This window comes from Hylobates moloch, unplaced genomic scaffold, assembly GCF_009828535.3.
Source record: "Hylobates moloch isolate HMO894 unplaced genomic scaffold, HMol_V3 SCAFFOLD_19, whole genome shotgun sequence".
Lineage (NCBI taxonomy): Eukaryota > Metazoa > Chordata > Mammalia > Primates > Hylobatidae > Hylobates > Hylobates moloch.
This window is the reverse complement of record NW_026652294.1, coordinates 20,016,146-20,034,971: the sequence shown is the minus strand read 5'-3', so window position 1 is coordinate 20,034,971 and position 18,826 is coordinate 20,016,146. Positions and strand designations below refer to the sequence as shown.

The 18,826-nt window shown below is 42.9% G+C and overlaps 1 protein-coding gene across 6 annotated transcripts in view; it reads left to right on the top strand.

Annotated features, from left to right (window-relative positions):
- SYN3 (synapsin III) overlaps positions 1 to 18,826 on the top strand; it is a 565,053-nt gene that overhangs the window by 121,130 nt on the left and 425,097 nt on the right. For all 6 annotated transcript variants that reach the window (XM_032140020.2, XM_032140018.2, XM_058431176.1 and 3 more), the window contains one exon: positions 6,164 to 6,255. In XM_032140020.2, the coding sequence (XP_031995911.1) occupies positions 6,164 to 6,255 (92 nt within the window). The remainder of the gene's footprint in view (positions 1 to 6,163; positions 6,256 to 18,826) is intronic.

Genomic DNA, 18,826 nt, shown 5'->3' with positions numbered 1-18,826 from the left:
TATATTAGACTATTTAATATTATCCCATAACTCACTGAGGTTCTGCTCTCTTTTTCCTTCTTTCTTTGCTTTTTTTTTGTGTATTTTTGTCTCTGTGCTTCATTTTGGATTGTTTTTATTGTTTTCTCTTCAAGTTCACTAGCATTTTTTTCAGCAGCGTGATACGGTTTGGCTCTGTGCCCCACCTAAATCTCATGTTGAATTGTAATCTGCACTGTTGGAGGTGGGGCCTGGCAAAAGGTGACTGGATCATGGGGGTGGTTTCTAATGATTTAGCACCATCCCCCTTGCTGTCCTCATGATAGAGTTCTCACAAAATCTGGTTGATTACAAGTGTGTAGCACTTCCCTCTTTGCTCTCTCTCTTTCCTGCTTCTCTGCCATATGAGGATGGTGCTTGCTTCCCCCTTTGCCTTCCACCATGATTGTAAGTTTCTTGACACCTCCCCAGAAGCAGAAGTCTGTTCAGCCCGCACAACTGTGAACTGATTAAATCTCTTTTCTTTATAGACTGCCTAGCCTCAGGTAGTTGATAGCAGTGTAGAACAGACTGATACAAGTGTCTAATCTGTTGTTAAGCCTAGCAGTGCATTTTCTATTTCAGATATTATAATTTTTATCTCTACAAGTTTAATTTTTAATTTTTAAAATATGTTTCTTTCTCTCCCATTATATCGTTTCCATCTACATTCTTGAGAACCTCTTTATAACAGTTGTTTTAACTTCCATTTCTGCTCTTTGCATCATCTCTCCATTTCTGCGTGTTTCTATTGGTTGATTTCTCCTTGTTATGGTCATATTCTTCTGCTTCTTTGCATTCCTGGTAATTTATGATTGAATGTCACTACTTTTACATTGTGAATGTGATATGTTGGGTGCTGGGTTTTGTTAGATTCCTTTAAACAGTGGTTTAGTTTTTTCTGAGATGCATTTAAGTTACTTGTAATAAACTTGATCCATTCAAGACTTGCTTTTAAGCTTTTCTTGCGACAGATCTACCTGGAGTGATCGATTATTCTAGTTTGCCTGGGATTAAGGAGTTTTCCAAGACATGGGACTTTCACTGTAAAACTGGGATTGAAGAGTTTCTGAGAAATGGGACTTTTAGTTTTAAAGCTGGGAAAGCCCAAGGCAAACCAGGACAAGCTGGTCATCCTAGATCCAGAGCATGCTGTTGGCCAGGGATAATTCAGTCCCACTATGAAATTTTGAGTAACCTACCCATTTGACAAGGTCTTTACCCTCTAGCTGGTGAGCACATGGGTTCTTCCCAGCTCTGTGGATTCTGGAGATTGTTTCCTGATTTCTTTTTCCTGGCCTTGATTACTTTCCTTTCATGTATGCTCAAATTAGTTACTCAGGGAAAGACATAGATCTCCCTGGAGTTTGTGAGGTTTTTTGTTTGTTTGTTTGTTTGTTTTATTTTTTCTGTGCAGATCCATCTTTCCCTATACTCTGTCCTGCAAATTTTAGCTGCCATGGCTACCTGAACTTCAATCTTTGTATCCTTAACTCAGTGAAACTGATGAACTCTGCCTTCTCCCATGCTGTTCTGCTGCCTGGAAACTGCCTCTAGGCAGTAAGCTAGGATAAACATAGGGATAATTTTGTTCCTTTTAACAGGAATCATAGTCCTGAAATGCCTGTTGTCTAGTTCCTGAAAACTGATATGTAATGCAGTTTATCTGGCTTTCTTGTTTTATAAGATGGGAGTGTATGTAGTCTCTGGTACTTCATTGTTGCTGTATGCAGAAGTCTTTACATTTCACACCTCAATATATTTTTTAAATGTGTATGTTATAAATACTTGAAGGAGTTGTTCTTTTTCAGGGTACACCAGTTTGGATGCTTTCAGTTTAAGCTTACTAAGACAATGGAATATTTGAAAATAGTAATGGCAACTGTTTACTGAGTCTCAGCCCTGTGCTGGATGTTTCATATACATTGTCTTGAATCATCACAAAAACATTTAAAGATAGATATTATTGATATCATTACCTCTGTTTTAAAGATGTCAAAATTGATATTCAAATCAGTAACTTAACTAAACTCATCAGCTAGTATATTGAATAGCTTACATATGAATGTAGTCTCTCTGAGTACTCATTTGTCCATACCACAGTGCCTAATGTGTAGTATTAAAATGATATCACACCAGCTGGGCACAGTGGCTCACGCCTGTAATCCCAGCACTTTGGGAGGCTGAGGCGGGTGGATCGCCCTGAGGTCAGGAGTTTGAGACCAGCCTGGCCAACATGGTGAAACCCTGTCTATATTAAAAATACAAAAATTAGCCGGGCACGGTGGCGGGCGCCTCTAATCTCAGCTGCTTGGCAGGCTGAGGCAGGAAAATTGCTTGAACCTGGGAGGTGGAGGTTGCAGTGAGCCGAGATCATGCCGTTGCACTCCAGCCTGGGCAACAAGAGCAAAACTCCATCTCAAAAAAAAAAAAGATATACCAAAAACCTTGGAGGTCAAAATAATTTGTGGTGAAAAGGTTAGCTCATGCAGAATATTTAAGTAATTCTGATAATAGGGTTTTTTGCGATATAGGTGAATAACTAATTTGCTATTTGTGTGTGTGTGTGTGTGAGAGAGAGAGAGAGAGAGAATGAGTCTAGGTGCAGATTTCTATGTGCATGTTTTTAGTGAAGTGAATAAAGGAGATTTACCTGGCAACATTGACCTTCTTTGAGCCCTGGTGACTTTGAATATGATACTGAAATTGCATTCAATTCTCAAAGTTGTTATTTTAATTTCCTAGGTTCCACAATTACCATACACTTAGTGGCTTAAAACAACAGAAATTTATTTTCTTCCAGTTCTGGAGGCCAAAATTCCCAAATCAAGGTTTCAGCAGAGCTGCACACCCTCTGAAGGCTCCAGGGGAGAATCCTTCCTTGGCTCCTCCAGCTTCTAGTGACTCTCGGCATTTCTTGGCTTGTGGCAGCATCACTCCATCTCTGCTGCCGTTTTCCCGTGGTCTTCTTTCCTGTGTCTTTCTGTCTTTTTCTCCTCTCTTCTCTTCTAAGGACTTGTTAGTGGATTTAGTGTGCCTCCCCCGTAACTCCCACCGATCTAAGATGATTTCATCTGATATCCTTAACTGGATTACAACTGAAAAGACCCTAGTTCCCAAAGAGGTCACGTTCACGGGTATCAGAGGTTAGGACTTGGACATAGCTTTTTGAGGAATACAGTTCAATTCACTACAGTTTTTATGAGAGTCTTCCAAATGGCTGCTCTTTCATATTCTACCAGAAAGGCTATCAAGCTATCTTGAAGGGAAGGTGGTTTGGACACCTCTGTGTTCATTTCCATGGTGCTGAAGGTTTTAGACAGTTAAATAACAGAAGAATGCCCTTTTACTTTGCTAGGCCAGCTCTCTGCTTGATCCCACAGAAGCTGGCTACCTTGCAACCCAGGCAGTTATCTCCTGTAATTATTCATAAACCACAACTGAGAAATAACTGTAGACACCCACATCTGAACAAGATGAACCTCTAACTTGTACATCCAAGCCTGAGTGTGACTTCTCTCTAGGTATCTCTCTTTCCATTTGGGCAGCAAGACAGCCCTTGGTTCCTCGCCACTTTTGAGTCAGAGATTCTATCTTCCAAGATTCTATTGCACTCCCTCTCTGCATATGTTTGGTGACCAGGTATCCTGTTTTGCAACTTTCTTCTAATGTCTTTTAATCTGCGCACATAAGCAACAACTTTTTTTCTTAATTCTTCTTTGTGACCTTGCCAACTAAGAATCTTGAACATGATGGGACTGAATGTTTAAGGCATTAGACTTAATAACTAGGTCATTACCACTATTTACTAACCTGGACTCATTCACTCATCAAAGTGATCACTCATCAAAGTGATCTTTTCTTTTCGCCTTGCCACAGCTTAATGAGGTTATTAATTACAGCAAGAGGTGTAAGTACTCCCAGTTTGCTCTAATACTATCTGGGGAGATGGCTGGGTCTTTGGTCATAATTCCTGTCAAATGACTCTGAGGAGATACAGTTAAGTTGCCATGAAATGATATTTCCCTTCAATGTAAACTTTTTTCTTTAAATGGGTTGTTTTTAGGTCCCTAAAATTCCCAGTTATAAGCCACCTAATGCCTCATTCAGCTGAACAGTGGAGGCCATGGAGTGTGGTAGTTAAAAGCACAAGGCCGGCCGAGCGTGATGGCTCACACCTCTAATCCCAGCACTTTGGGAGGCCGAGGCGGGCAGATCACATCAGGAGTTCGAGACCAGCCTGGCCAACATGGTGAAACCCCCTTTCTACTAAAAAACAAACAAACAAATGAAAATTAGCTGGGCGTGGTGGCAGGTACCTGTAATCCCAGCTACTCGGGAGGCTGAGGCAGGAGAATTGCTTGAAACTGGAAGGCAGAGGTTGCAGTGAGCCGAGATCGAGCCACTGCACTCCAGCCTGGGTGAAAGAGTGAAACTCTGTCTGAAAACAACAACAACAACAACAACAACAACAACAACAAAAACGCAGGCCCTGGAGCCACACTGCCTGGGTTTGAATACCAGCTCTGCTACCTACCATATGATGCTATGCACATTATTTGATCTTTTTCTGCCTCCATTTCCTCATCTGGACAAGCGTGAGGATTAAATGAATTAATATATGTACAATGCTTAGGCCAGTACCTGGCACATAGTGAGTGCCTCATACATGTGTGTGGTTATGTTTATCCATTAAACCCAAAGAAATTGCTTTTGGCATCTACTGTGTATAAGGCACAGTTTGGTGCTATGCATTTTAGCTGATAGCGTTATAGGTTGACTTGTCACCCCCAAAATTCATATGTTGAAGTCCTAACCCATAGTAGAATGTGACCTTATTTGGAGATAGGGTCTTTAAAGAGGTAATCAAGTTAAAGTGAGGCCATTAAAGTGAGGGTAGTGTATATGACTGGTGGCCTTATAAGAAGAGGAGCTTTGGATATAGAAGGAGGACAATGTAAGAAGACACAGGGAGCAGATGGCCATCTACAAGCCAAGGAGAGAGGTCTGGAACACATCCTTCCCTTATAGCCCTCAGCAGGAACCAGCCCTACCAGCACCTTGATTTTCGACTTCTAGCCTCCAGAACTGTGGAGAATGAATTTATGCTGTTTAAGCCACCTATTACAGCAGCCTTGGGAGACTAAGACAGGTGGTTATAGTGAGAAATCCCAGGGAGCATGTCATCTGGTAAGAGGGATGTATTCCATGGGACTCTGGTTGTAAGCAACAGAAATCCACGAAAGCTCACTTAAACAAATAGGCAACCCAAAAGATGAACTCTCAAAATCCAAATGTAGGTGTGTAGCTGGCACATCAACATCCCTGTCTCTTGCCCCTGCCCCTCTCTCGGTGACTGTGACATTCCTCTCTCTCTCTCTTTCTCTCTCTCTCTCCACCCTGGTTTTCTGTGCATTGCCAGTGCAGATGACAGAAAACATGGTCCTAAATAGCACCCAGGTTTGTGCATTAAAGATACAACCACCTAGAAAGAAACTGCATAACTCACTCATCAGTTTCAAACTCTCAGGGAAGAGTATCTCATTCTTCTACCCCGAGTCAGATGCTTACCCCATCAACTGTAACCAAAAGGGCAGTATGTCAGTGAACAAACATGGTGCTGCTGCTGTAACCAGATGGATGGAGCAAGAGGACGGGCCATTACCAAGAAAAGAAAACTGGGCATATGACCAGGGTGGGGGGTGGGCCCATTAATAGAGATAAATAATCACAGAGTCATGATGCCATACTACTGTAGAACATGAAGGTAAGAAAATCTAGAGAAAATGTCCCATCAAACAGCATCTGGCATGTTCTGATCTTGGAGCTGGAGTTGCTTCTTCCACCTTCAAAGAGGCAGGAATTAGCAAGGATTAAAAGCATAGGTCCTTGAATCAGAGACACATGGGCTTCAATCCAGTTTGGCCTTGTATTAATTGTGCTGCCTTGGACATGTCACCAGGCCTCTTAGAGCCTCAGCTTCCTCATCTTTCAAAAAGAAAGATGAAAATAATATCAGCAACTTCCTAAGTTTGAGGTGAGCTTTAAACGTGTACTTGGCACCTCTAAGTACCCAATACGTGTTAACTGTTGTTACCAACACTGGTATTTGATGAATCCTTTTTTGCTTTGCTTTCTTCTTCAGGCTGAATTCTCAGAGTTGAACCTAGCGGCCTATGTGACCGGAGGCTGCATGGTGGACATGCAGGTCGTGAGAAATGGGACCAAAGTGGTGAGGTAAGTAGGACTAAAATATGCAGAACATTCTGAGAATTGCATATGTGGAACCTCATGTAGCCCACCCCTCTGTCCACTGCTTGCGACCTAACTCCTGTGCCACATGTACTTTCCTGTACAGAATGTCTGCTTCCCAGGTGTGGTTGCAGTAGTAATGACCAGCAGCATGTATCGTACAGGCAGCACCTGTGGTGTCCCCGAGTGAGCCCTGGGCTTGGAGAGAAAAGACTTGGGTTCCATTTCTGGCTTTGAGGCTCTGCTCTGGCATATTATTTAGTCTCTTGTGTCCTCTCCTTCTCATCTGCAGCATGATGATATGCACTGAAGTTTACAGAAACCTACATATATGACAGCACCCTGTTAACTCTAAAGTGTGGTATGAATGGAAGGGTTTATTAGAATAAATGAAATTCAGCTTCCTGCAATATGGCAGACTAAGTGTTCATGGAATCTTCTCCAAGTAGACCAAAACTAAAAGCACTAGATATATAATATGTTCAGAAAATCTGTTTGTAATTTATGCCGAATTGGAGAGCAAGTGAGGGGTTTCTTCAGAAGCCAAAAATGACAAGAATGTGTAAATCCATAGGCGAGATAAGCACGTGTATAAATACATTGCTATCTAGTTAAGTACCCAGAGAACGATACACACTAGGTCTCATGAAGGTTTAGAGAAAGAAGAGATAGGATTCAGATTTGGGGAAGGAGGGAAAACAGGAAAAGCTTTGAGGAAAAGGTAACATTTGTTCTGAGCCTGGTCCAATGGTAGAATGTGGACATTCTCAGACTGGGTGTAGGGAAAGAGAAATATATCCTAAGAGTAGGAAACAGCCTCTGCAAATAAAGACAGATCCAAAAAAAAGGTGCATGTTTGGTATATTAGTCCTTTTTCATGCTGCTGATAAAGACATATACCCGAGACCGGGTAATTCATAAAGAAAAAGAAGTTTACTGGACTCACAGTTCCACGTGGCTGAGGAGGCCTCACAATCACAGTGGAAGGTGAAAGGAACATCTTACCTGATGGCAGACAAGAGAGAATGAGAGCCCGTGCAGGAAAACTCCCCTTTATAAAACCAACAGATCTTTTGAGACTTACTATCACGAGAAGAGCATGAGAAAGACCCGCCCCCATGATTCAGTTACCTCCCACGAGGTCCCTCCCACGACACATGGTAATTGTGGGAGCTACAATTCAAGATAAGATTTGGGTGGGAACACAGCCAAACCATATCATTTGGGAAATTATGATAATTCAACTAATTCAGCCATTCTTTATTGAGTGCCTACTGTATGCCATGAAAGACATTTGGCTTCCTATTTCCAGTAACAGTGGGCTAGGTCATTTGGACCAGCTTTTTCCCTGAAAATAACTTAAAAACTGATACTAAATAATTACAATCTTTAAAGGCCTTCTAAGAGTTTGTGTGACAGTAAGGAATTACCAGGAAGAGACTGATGGGAAAATGAAAACCCAGACAGGTAAATGAGTACAAAGCCACCTGTATCCTGAGAGTATTCACTAGGTCAGCGAAATTTGCAACTGGTTTTGAGAGCTTAGTGGAGGCAAGGGAGACAGAAATCAACACTCAGGGCCACTCAGAATAGGGAGTGTAACAGTAGACCCTCTCCACAATAAGCTGAGATTCCCCAAAGGACTACACCTTCTAGGTGAACATGAATTACAAGTAGGTGAGCCCTCACAAGTACTCGCAGCTTGAATTGCAGTTTGAATAACCCAGCCCTCCAGGAAACCTCAAGCATTGAACTTGGTTTATGGTGATCCCAGACATGCCAGAAATAAAAGCAAATCCTATGTAAAGGAAGGCACTTTAAAGCTAGGCTTCAAATGATCCTTCAAATAATTTTTTTGTATAATAGCTAGCACATAGTCAAAGATAACCAGGTGAAACAGGAACGATAGACAATGGAGACAGAACCTCAAAGACAGAAGACATTAGAATTATCAGACAGATTATTTTTAAAAACTATACATATCAAATTGAGAAAAATCAGGTATGGAGATATCTGCAGAGAAAAGGACACTACAAAAAGTGATATAACCAGGATTTTGTGTTTGTTTGTTTTGAGATGGAGTTTCGCTCTTGTTCCCCAGGCTGGAGTGCAGTGGCATGATCTTGGCTCACTGCAACCTCTGCCTCCTAGGTTCAAGCAATTCTCCTGCCTCAGCCTCCCGAGTAGCTGGGATTACAGACATGCACCATCACACTGGGCTAATTTTGTATTTTTAGTAGAAACGGGGTTTCGCCATGTTGGTCAGGCTGGTCTCAAACTCCTGACCTGAGGAGATCCACCTGCCTCGGCCTCCCAAAGTGCTGGAATTACAGGTGTGAGCTGCTGCACTCAGCCAATATAACCTTTTTTTTTTAAAACAAACACAACTTCTAGAAATGGAAACTACAATAATCAAAATTATTGTGTTTAACATCACGTTAGACACAACTGAAAAAGCGTTTATGAAATGAAAGGTACAGCTGAAGAGATTATCCTGAACGAAGCACAGAGAGAAAAAGATTGGAGGTGCAGGAAAGACTGTTAGATTCTAGGAGAGGGCCTAACATTCATTTAATCAGAATCTCAAAAGAGAGAGGTAAAAGAGAGTAGAGCAGAGACAGTATTTGAAGAAATGATTGTTTTGGAAAGATACCAAACCACCGAAAGCAGAAGCTTGGCAAATAAAGCTTTAAAGCTTTATTTCAAATAAAAAAGCTTTATTTCAAGCAGGATAAATAAAAATAATTCCACACCAAGACTCAATAGTGATATTTAGAAAGAAAAAGCCAGAGGGAAAAAGGCAGATTACAGATGGTCCCCAATTTACGATGGTTTGACTTATGATTTTTTGACTTTATGATGATGCAAAGTGACACTCATTCAGGAGAACATTAATAAATTGCATGAGATCTTCAACACTTTATTATAAAATAGACTTTTCGTTCAAAGATTTTGCCCAACTGTAGGCTAATGTAAGTGCTCTGTTAATGTTTAAGGTAGGCTAGGCTAAGCGATGATGTTTGGTAGGTTAGGGGTAATAAATGCATTTTCTTTTTTTCTTTTCTTTTGAGACGGAGTCTCGCTCTGTCACCCAGGCTGGAGTGCAGTGGCGCGATCTCGGTTCACTGCAAGCTCTGCCTTCAGGGTTCACGCCATTCTCCTGCCTCAGCCTCCCAAGTAGCTGGGACTACAGGCGCCCGCCACCATGCCCAGCTAAATTTTTGTATCTTTAGTAGAGACGGGGTTTCACCGTGTTAGCCAGGATGTTCTCCATCTCCTGATTTCATGATCCTCCCGCTTCGGCCTCCTAAAGTACTGAGGTTACAGGTGTGAGCCACTGCGCCCGGCCAATAAATGCATTTTCAACTTAGGATATTTTCAACTTACAATGGGTTTATTGGGATGCAGCCCCTTCGTAAGTTAAGGAACATCTGTACTTTTATTAAAGTAACAGACTGGCAGCTTCCTGAGAACAATAGTGGAAAAACGTCTTCAGTGTGCTGAGAAAAATTTAATTGCCAACCTATAATAATTCTATCCTCAGAGAAACATCTTTTATGAATGATGGCAAAATAAAAACATTTACAGACCTTCACAAAGGGAAACTGTAAAGTATGTATGTACTTTAGGCAAAAATAAAATGATCTCAGATTAACATAGAGCTGCAAGATTATATGAAGGGCAAAGAAAGTGGTGTTAATAGGTATTGTCTTCAAAAGACAATAAAATAATTTTATGGATTTAAAAATATATGAAGGATTAAAATATGCAACATTAAGTTACTAGAGATTGAGGGTAAATGGAATTAAGATATTCTGAGGCCCTTGTATTGTCAGGGAAGAAAGTAAACATGGCCAGGTGTGGTGGCTCACGCCTGTAAATCCCAGCACTTTGGGAGGCCAGGTGGGTGGATTGCCTGAGCTCAGGAGTTTGAGACCAGCCTGGGCAACATGGTGAAACTCCATCTCTATGAAAAATACAAAAAAATAGCTGTACTCCTCCCAGCTACTCAGGGAGGCTGAATTGGGAGAAATGATTGAGCCCGGGGAGGTCAAAGCTGCAGTGAGCTGTGATCACGCCACTGCACTTTAGCTGGGTGACAGAGAAAGACCTTGTCTCAAAAAAAAAAAAAAAAAAAGAAGTAAATATACTAATAGCAGGCTTTAAAAACCAACACAGAACAGGTGTTGTAAATAACACAAAGTAAATGGTTGATTTACACCCAATATAACAGCAGGTCTGATCTGATATCATTCTGAATTGCCTATACAGCAGTGCTGGTTATTAAAATATTGAAACTTTTCTATACCGGTAGGTAAATAGCCATTGCCTTGAGCCTGCTGAGTGACTTCAGCCACCCTAACCCCATGGGACTGTTCCTGTGTCCCCCAGTCTACCACACTCCTGTCCCCAAGCCCATATTCTTGTTCTCCCCTGGCTAGAGCATGCCCAGACATTGTAGGGAAGAACCCCAGAAGTAGTAGTGGAACCCCAGAGAGAGTGAATGCCTGGTTTCTCCTGTCTCTTCAAGGCTATAAATGCCTGTGCATCTTCTGGAGTCGCCCTCTCATGGTCATTTATGAGAACTGCAAACCCCACAAAGTACTCTGGGAGTTGTTAAATATTTGTATCACCAGTGTATGTATACCAATAATTACATTAAATGTAAACGGACTAAATGCACTAATTAAAGAGTTATCAGTGTAACTTTTTAAAAATCCAAATTTATTCCATTCAAGACATTCATCTGAAATATAAGCATACAGAAAATTTGAAAGTTAAAGAAAGGGGAAAAATATACCATGCAACTGTGCAGCAAAAGAAAGCTCATGGATGCGGCTGCATTAATATCTGGGAGAGAAAATAGACTCGCAGGTGAAAAGCATTACTAGGGAAAAGGAAGTAATTTATTATGATATTCATTTACTTAGAAGAAATAATTTTAGATTTATAAGCACTATATAAAAATACCTCAAGATATACTTCAAAAATGGACAAAACTATAAGGAGACATAAAGAAGTTCCTGATTATTGGAGATTAGGAGAATAATGCTAAATATATACATTCATGTACTTCTCCATAGCACCCTCATTTTGCACACAAGAACTGTAAAAAGCCTAAAATGCTATTGTTTAGGAATCTGTGCTCATATTTGGCATTTTTTGCACTTGTGTCCTACTTCCTTATTTGGAAGGGTGGCTGGATCTCCTTCATTTGTAACAGGTAAAAAGAAGAACATCTATCCCGGCTGGGCACAATGGTTTACGCCTGTAATCCCAGCACTTTGGGAGGCCAAGGTGGGCAGATTGCTTGAGATCAGGAGTTCAAGACAAGCCTGGGCAATATGGCAAAACACTGTCTCTAATAAAAATGCAAAAATTATCCAGGTGTGGTGGTGTGTGCCTGTAGTCTCAGCTATTTGAGTGGCTGAGGCATGAGAATCACTTGAGCCTGGGAGCAGATGCTGCAGTGAGCCACTGCAGTGAGCCTGGATGACAGATTGAGACCCTGCCACAAAAAAAAAAAAAAGAACAACTATCCCATTGGTCCTCAAATTTAGCTACTGATTAGAATCACCTGGGAATTGTTTTAAAATCCTGATACCCAAGCAGTGTCCCAGATGTATTGCACTGGAATCTCTGAGGGTGGGATTTAGGGATTCGTATTTTTAAAGCTCCGCTGGTGATTCTAGTGACAGCCAGAGTAGGAAACATCCCCAGATTGTTCTCATCATGGCCCTGCACTGAGGCAGGATGGGCTGAAAAGCTGAGGACACTCCTAGGTATGCTGCCTGAACACAAGAATCACTTTGCAAAAATACACATCTCCAAGTCTTATTCTAGACCTGCCATATTCTTCCTGAATTTACAACATTGTTTACAAAGATGAAGTTACAGAAATGTTCCAGGTATTTGCTAATTGGGAGTTCTTCCAGCATTCAGGAATGGCAGACTTTGAAGGCAGTTGTTACGAGTTGAATTGTGCTCCCCTCGAAAAAGATAAAGTCTTAACTCGTAGTTCCTCAGAACTTGACCTTACTTAGAAACAGCATTGTTGCAGATGTGATGATTAAGGTGCAATTTTACTGGAGTAGTGTGAGCCCTTAATCCAATATAACTGGTGTCCTTAAAAGAAGAGGGAAATTTAGACACGGGGAAAACACCATGTGATGATGGAAGCAGAGATTGGGGAGATACACTGACAAGCCAAGAATTGCTGATGATCATCAGAAGCTAGGAGACAGGCATCTCCTGCCAAGCCCTCAGAAAGAACCAACTCTGCCAACACCTTTTTTTTTTTTTTCTTGAGACAGGGTCTCTCTCTGTCACCCAGGCTGGGGTACAGTGATGCGATCACTGCTCACTGCAGCCTCAACCTCCCGGGCTCAAGCGGTCCACCCACCTCAGCCTCCTGAATAGCTGAAACTACAGGCACATGCCACCATGCCTGCCTAAGTTTTAAATTTTTGGTAGAGATGGGGTCTTGCTCTGTTGCCCAAGCTGGCCTCGGACTCCTGAGCTCAAGCGATCCTCCCACCCTGGCCTCCCAACGTGCTGGGATTACAGGCATAAGCCACCGTGCCCAGCCTGCCAACACCTTGATTTTGGACTTCTACCCTCTAGAACCATGAGAGAATAAATTTCTCTTGTTTTAAGTCATTAAGTTTGTGGTCCCTTGCTACAGCAGCCCTAGAAAATGAATATAGCAGTGCCTCTTGAAATTTAATGTGTGTACACACCTCTGGGAGATCTCATGTTCAAATGCAGATCTTCATCCATTATGTCTTCAGGTAGGGCCTGAGATTTTGCGTTTTCTTTGAGCTCCCAGGTGAAGCCAATGCATTGGTCTTGCAGACTCAGTTTGAGCAGGAACGATGTGAACAAGCTCCTCGATGCTGCTGATGCTGCTGTTGGAAGATCACATTTTGAGTAGTCAGGGCTGTGAAGACAGTGCCAGTATAGCTAAAGGCCTGGGTTCAGGGACCCATATAGCTGTTGAGATTTATTCTGTCTCATGCCCAGGATGGTGCTTACAATCTCAGCCAGGTAGCCCGCTTTAGCACGATTTGTTACAGGATGTCAGACCCAAGAGAATGTGCACACACCCCAAGTAGCCTGTGACTCAGTGTGTCCTTCAGTGGGGGGAATCAGTAGAATCTTCCAAAGTACCATTTGATCCAGCAATCCCATTACTGAGTATATACCCAAAGGAATATAAAACATTCTACCATAAAGACGCATGAGTGCAAATGTTCATTGCAGCACTAGTCACAATAGCAAAGACATGGAATCAACCTAAATTCCCATCCGTGGTAGACTGGATGAAGAAAATGTGGTACATATATATGGAATACTATGCAGCCGTAAAAAAGAAGGAGATCATGTCTTTTGTGGGAACATGGATAGAACTGGAGGCCATTACCCTTAGCAAACTAACACAGGAACAGAAAACCAAATACCACATGTTCTCATTTATAAGTGGGAGCTAAATGATGAGAACTCATGGACACAAAGAGGAGAACAACAGATACTGAGGCCTACTTGAGGGTGAAGGGTGGGAGGAGGGAGAGGATCAGAAAAAATAACTGTTGAGTACTAGGCTTAGTATCTGGGTGACAAAATAATCTATACAGCAAACCCCTATGACACAAGTTTACTGGTATAACAAACCTGCACATGTAACCCTGAACCTAAAATAAAAGTTTAATAAATAAATAAAAACAGTGGAATCTTCCACAGGCATATAGGGCCATAACGAGCCCTAGCTATGGTCTCCCAAAATAGGAATGTTGAACAGTGCTCTTGACTTGCTGTGTATTCTTTCAAAGACACGTAGACGTTGTATTGAAATTGCCTGTAAGCACTTCCAGTATGTATTGTGACCAAGGTCTAGATCTCCTTAAGTCTTGCTCACAAGAGCATCTTCAGGGAAGGTGATGTGATGGTTAATTTACCCAGAGGGCTGGTAAAACTTTATTTCTTGGTGCGTCTCTGAGGGTATTTCTGGAAGAGCATTTGAATCAGTAGGCTCATCAAGGAAGATCTTCCCTCACCGTGTGGGCAGGCAGCATCCAATCCACTGGGGGTCCCACTAGAAGAAAAAGACAGAGGAAGAGCTAAGTCTCTCTCTCTTTTGACCTGAGACACCTATCTTCTCCTGCCCTTGGACGCCAAAGCTCCTGGTTCTTAGGCCTTCAAACTTCAAGACTGATGCCAGCAGCCACCCAGTTCTCACGACTCCAGCCATAGACTGGGAAATTATACGGTTGACACTCCTGGTTCTCAAGCCTTTGAACTCAGACCAAATCACACTATGAGCTTTCCTGGTTCTCCAGCTTACAGCCAGCATCTCGTGGAACTTGTCAGCCTCTGTAATCATGTGAGCCAATCCCCATAATAAATCTCCTCTTCAATATATCCTGTTAGTTCTGTTTCTCTGGAGAACCCTGACTAATATAGGTGACCAGGATGGATGGCAGAGAAGGCCATTGCTGGCTTTCTCCAGCTTCCATTCCTTCTGCTTTGGCAAACAGCACCTAGGATTCCATTGAGGTGACCCCCTCCCCAACTTGCAGTCTGTGTGGTGTGTGCAGCTGAGGGCACATGACCGGCCTTAGTCAATTGGAATATCTCATTGGGACCCAAGCCAGGCCAGTGCCAGAACTCTTGGATGAAAGGCACATGTGTTCTGCTGGGACCACTGAGCGGATGGGATGTATGTCTGGAGCTGCGGTGGCCATCTCTCTCCTTGAGTGAACAATCTGCCAAGAATGAAGCCAAGGTAAAGGAACGCACAGCCAAGCAGAGAGACGATGCCCTGATGATGTTATTCAAGGCTCTGGATCCGGACTTATCCCCAGACTTGAGCCAAAAAAAATCCCTTTTTGTTTAAGCCAGCTTGAATTGCACATACAAAATTCATGAATTTTTATTTATTTAGCAAACACTTTAATAGCATTTCCTACGTGCTAGGCACTGCTCCAAGCACTTAACATGAATTAACTCATTTCATCCTTTCAACAACCCTATAGGGTGTGTGCTATTAAAATCACCATTTTATAGCTAAAAAGGCTGAAACACCAATGGATGGGGTAATGACATCCAGTTCTCCAGCCAATAAGTGGCAAAGCTAGGATTCAAGCCCAAGGCAGTCTGGCTCCAGGGCCTGTGTGTGGCAAGGGGCAGAGCTGCTTAAAGAAGCCATACGTCTCCTACTATGAATGCCACGCAAGAGTACAATTGAACAACGACATGGAAGACAAATATGGAGAGGATCCATGCATCTGACTTTTAGGTGGGGAACAAGGAAAAGTCAGTCACCACTATTGATGGCACCTTGTGCACCAGGGCTGTGCTAAGTGCCCATCATAGATGGTCTTCTTATCTAGTTGTTATGAACCCATGAGATGGCCTAATAATAATGTAGATAGCCAGTATAGCCTGAAGGTTAAGAACACAGTTCTGGAGCAGGCTGCAGGCTGCCTTGATGGACATCCCAGATTTGCCACGGTGACAGCAGCTGTGTGACCGTGGGCAGTAACTTATCTGTAATACTCCTCCTCCTAATAATAATAATAATAATAACAATACCTCGTCATAGGGTTGCAGCGAGGATTACATGAGTTAGTATAATGTGAAATGCTAAACACAATGCCTGGATCAAGATAATCACTAAATTAAGTGTGTAATAATAATTATTATAGCCCTATTTACAGAGGAAGAAACTGAGTCACAACTGGGACGATTAAATCATTGTCATTGATTTCATTGCCCCAGATCACACTTTTAGAAAGTAGCACCACTTGGATTTGAACCCAGGTCTCTGATTCTGTACCAAGTGAATTTCCAAGTGTCTTTGAATCTTTGTCCACTCCACCAGCCTCTGGTCCTGTTGAGCCCACACCAGGCTGGCGTGAGTGGACACTCAGTCTCTGTACAGAAAGCAGCAGTATGTAGAGATTTCTCCAGGGTGCAGAGTGAAGCTACAGCTCATTCAGGGTACAGTATGGGAGTGTTGCCCTCCCTTAAAAATCTATTGCTCAGGTATGAGAATTTACCTCTCTGAGCCTCAGTGTTTTTTAATCTGTAGAAGGTAATAATATTATTTTGCATAGTTTTTGTAAGGATGACATGACATGTCATCTATGAAAAGTTTGTGCGTTCATTCCACAAACATTTATTAAGGACCTACTATGTTCCAGGGACCACTTCAGACATTGGGTATTGTATCAGACAGGGACCAGGCAAAAGACAGAATTCACCCCTAAAGTGTCTAAATAAAGAGACTTTAAGGAAGGGGCAACTTATAGAGGAGTGTGAGGGGCTAAGGGAACGGGAGGTATTTAGAATCTGACAACAGAAGGAAACCATTATCCCTAGGGGTGAAGGGACAAAAGGAGAAAATAGAATTTCTAGACTAAATCTAGTAGGTTTAATCTAGACTTGAGCAGGAGAGCTGGTCCATTGAAGCTATAAATGGGGAGGAACTCAGCTACCTCCAAAGTCATGGCACTAAAACACGGTGGGCACTAGAGAGAAGTACCACCCCCCTTCTCTCCCTCTGCCTTCCAGTCTCCTGCTGGGGCCTCACTTTGGCCAAAGGCAAGCAGAAACCATTCAGCAAGGGAGCTGAGTTGATCTTGCCCACAGGGACCCATCTCCTGTAGCTCAGAGCAGGGCATGGAAGAATGGAAAAAGCATAGAATGGGGTCAGGAGGGCACAAAAAGAGAATAACTCTTAGGGGACCAGTGAACAAAATAGACCAAGTCCGTGCTTACAAGATCAGATTCTAGGAGTGCTTTGTAAATGGCCAAGCATTGTACACAAGTTGATTAAATCACCAGTATTTGCAGCAGCTGTCTTGATAGCCCTCCTTCCTCTGGTTTTTGTCCAAACCCAAACCCAGGGTGGCTGGCCAGCCAGCTCGAGGTGCTTAAGCACAACCCAGACATCCAGGTTCTCTATTTAGAAAGCAGCGCAGGGGCCATCCCGGGGCATGTTAAAATTCATGCTTTGTGAGTGCCTTGGCTGTTCTGGACCCAAATTCTAGCCTGGCTCCACAAGGGAGAGATAAAAAGGGACAGCCATGTTTATACAGACAGAGGGGATTGCAAATACAGGGCAGGAGAAACCAAGAATGAAAAACACCCGAGGAGGCAGACGTTAATGAGACCCCAATCTAATTATGCAAGTTCTGCTCTCAGTTTCCAGCGTTAGGCAACACTAAATTATAGGCACCCGTTCAAACCGCAGCGGCTGATAATGTGCATCCGCTCATTAGAAGGTCAGACCTCAGAGAGGGCTGAAGAGCAGGAGCCAGGAAGCATCAGTAACGCAAGACCTTGACAAAAGGCATCAGAGACTCTCTCAGATCCTCCCCCTCCCCAGCTCCCACCCAGGCTTACTGTTTGTAGGGAGGATGTTTGGGGCAAGAGGGAGGATGCATGGGCTTGTCCCAGAGGAGGGGATGGTCTATAAAATCTTAGAGTTCCAGAGTCAGAAAAGCCCCTTAGACTTTTCTATGTGTCCCCATTTTATAGATGGGCAAACTGTGACGGGGAAGAGAGAAGGGTGGCTTTTCCAAATCCTCCCAGCATATCAGCTCCTGAGCCACGGTCAGCCCTTGACTCCTGAATAGAGATCAAGATAGAGGATAGAGATCCTGGGACCTCTCTAACATCCCATCAAGAAACTTAATTTTTATAATAACATTTCTTTATTCTTTATTTCATACATAATTGCCTAGATTCTTCTGGGCCTCCTGAACTTTTAATTTCAAATTCCAGATATCCATTCATTCAACAGAATTTATTAGAGGCAAATTCCAAGTGCCAGGCTCCAGCAAACATTACATAGAACACAGTTCCTGCACTCACTCCTGGGTACCTGTGTGTGTGTGTTTGGAAAAGTGTTCCCTTCACCTCTCCTAAATGTTTCCGTATGCGTTAAGCTGCTTCTTCCTTTCCTTCCTTTCATTCATTATGTGCCAGACACAGAGGGTACAGTGGTGAATGAAACAGACAATAGCTCCTGTGGAGCTGATATTAGAGTTGCAGAAAACAGTCAAACAATAAGTAAGCAGATATGTGGGCTAAGGGCAGGTCATGAGAAACGGGTGAAGCAAAAGCAACAGAGAAGTTGGTATTTGAGGTGCGGGAAGCAGGGAAGGCCTCCTGAGGAGGTGACTTGAGTGGAGAGGAAAATAGAGTGAGCAGAGCAAACCCTGTGTGTATGGGGGGTGGAGCTTCCCTCTCTCTCAACTTTGGGTGGACATTCACACAGGTAAGTGGCAGCTTGGGGGCCAGACGAAGGGAAGGAGAAAGGCAGAGACTTCCTTAACTTGGTGCATTCCTCGCTCTCATCCATCAAGATTGTGCTTCCGTGCCCACTTCTCTCATCCCTCCCTGAAGTTGAATTTGGTGCCTGCCTCCGAGCTCACAAAGCATCTAGGACTAGCCCAGGTAGGCGGCCTGGCTTCATGGCACAGAGGCCGCCTGTGTAGGCAAAGCAGACCACCTGGGCTGGATCCTGGCTCTGCCTTCTCTAAGTTGCAAG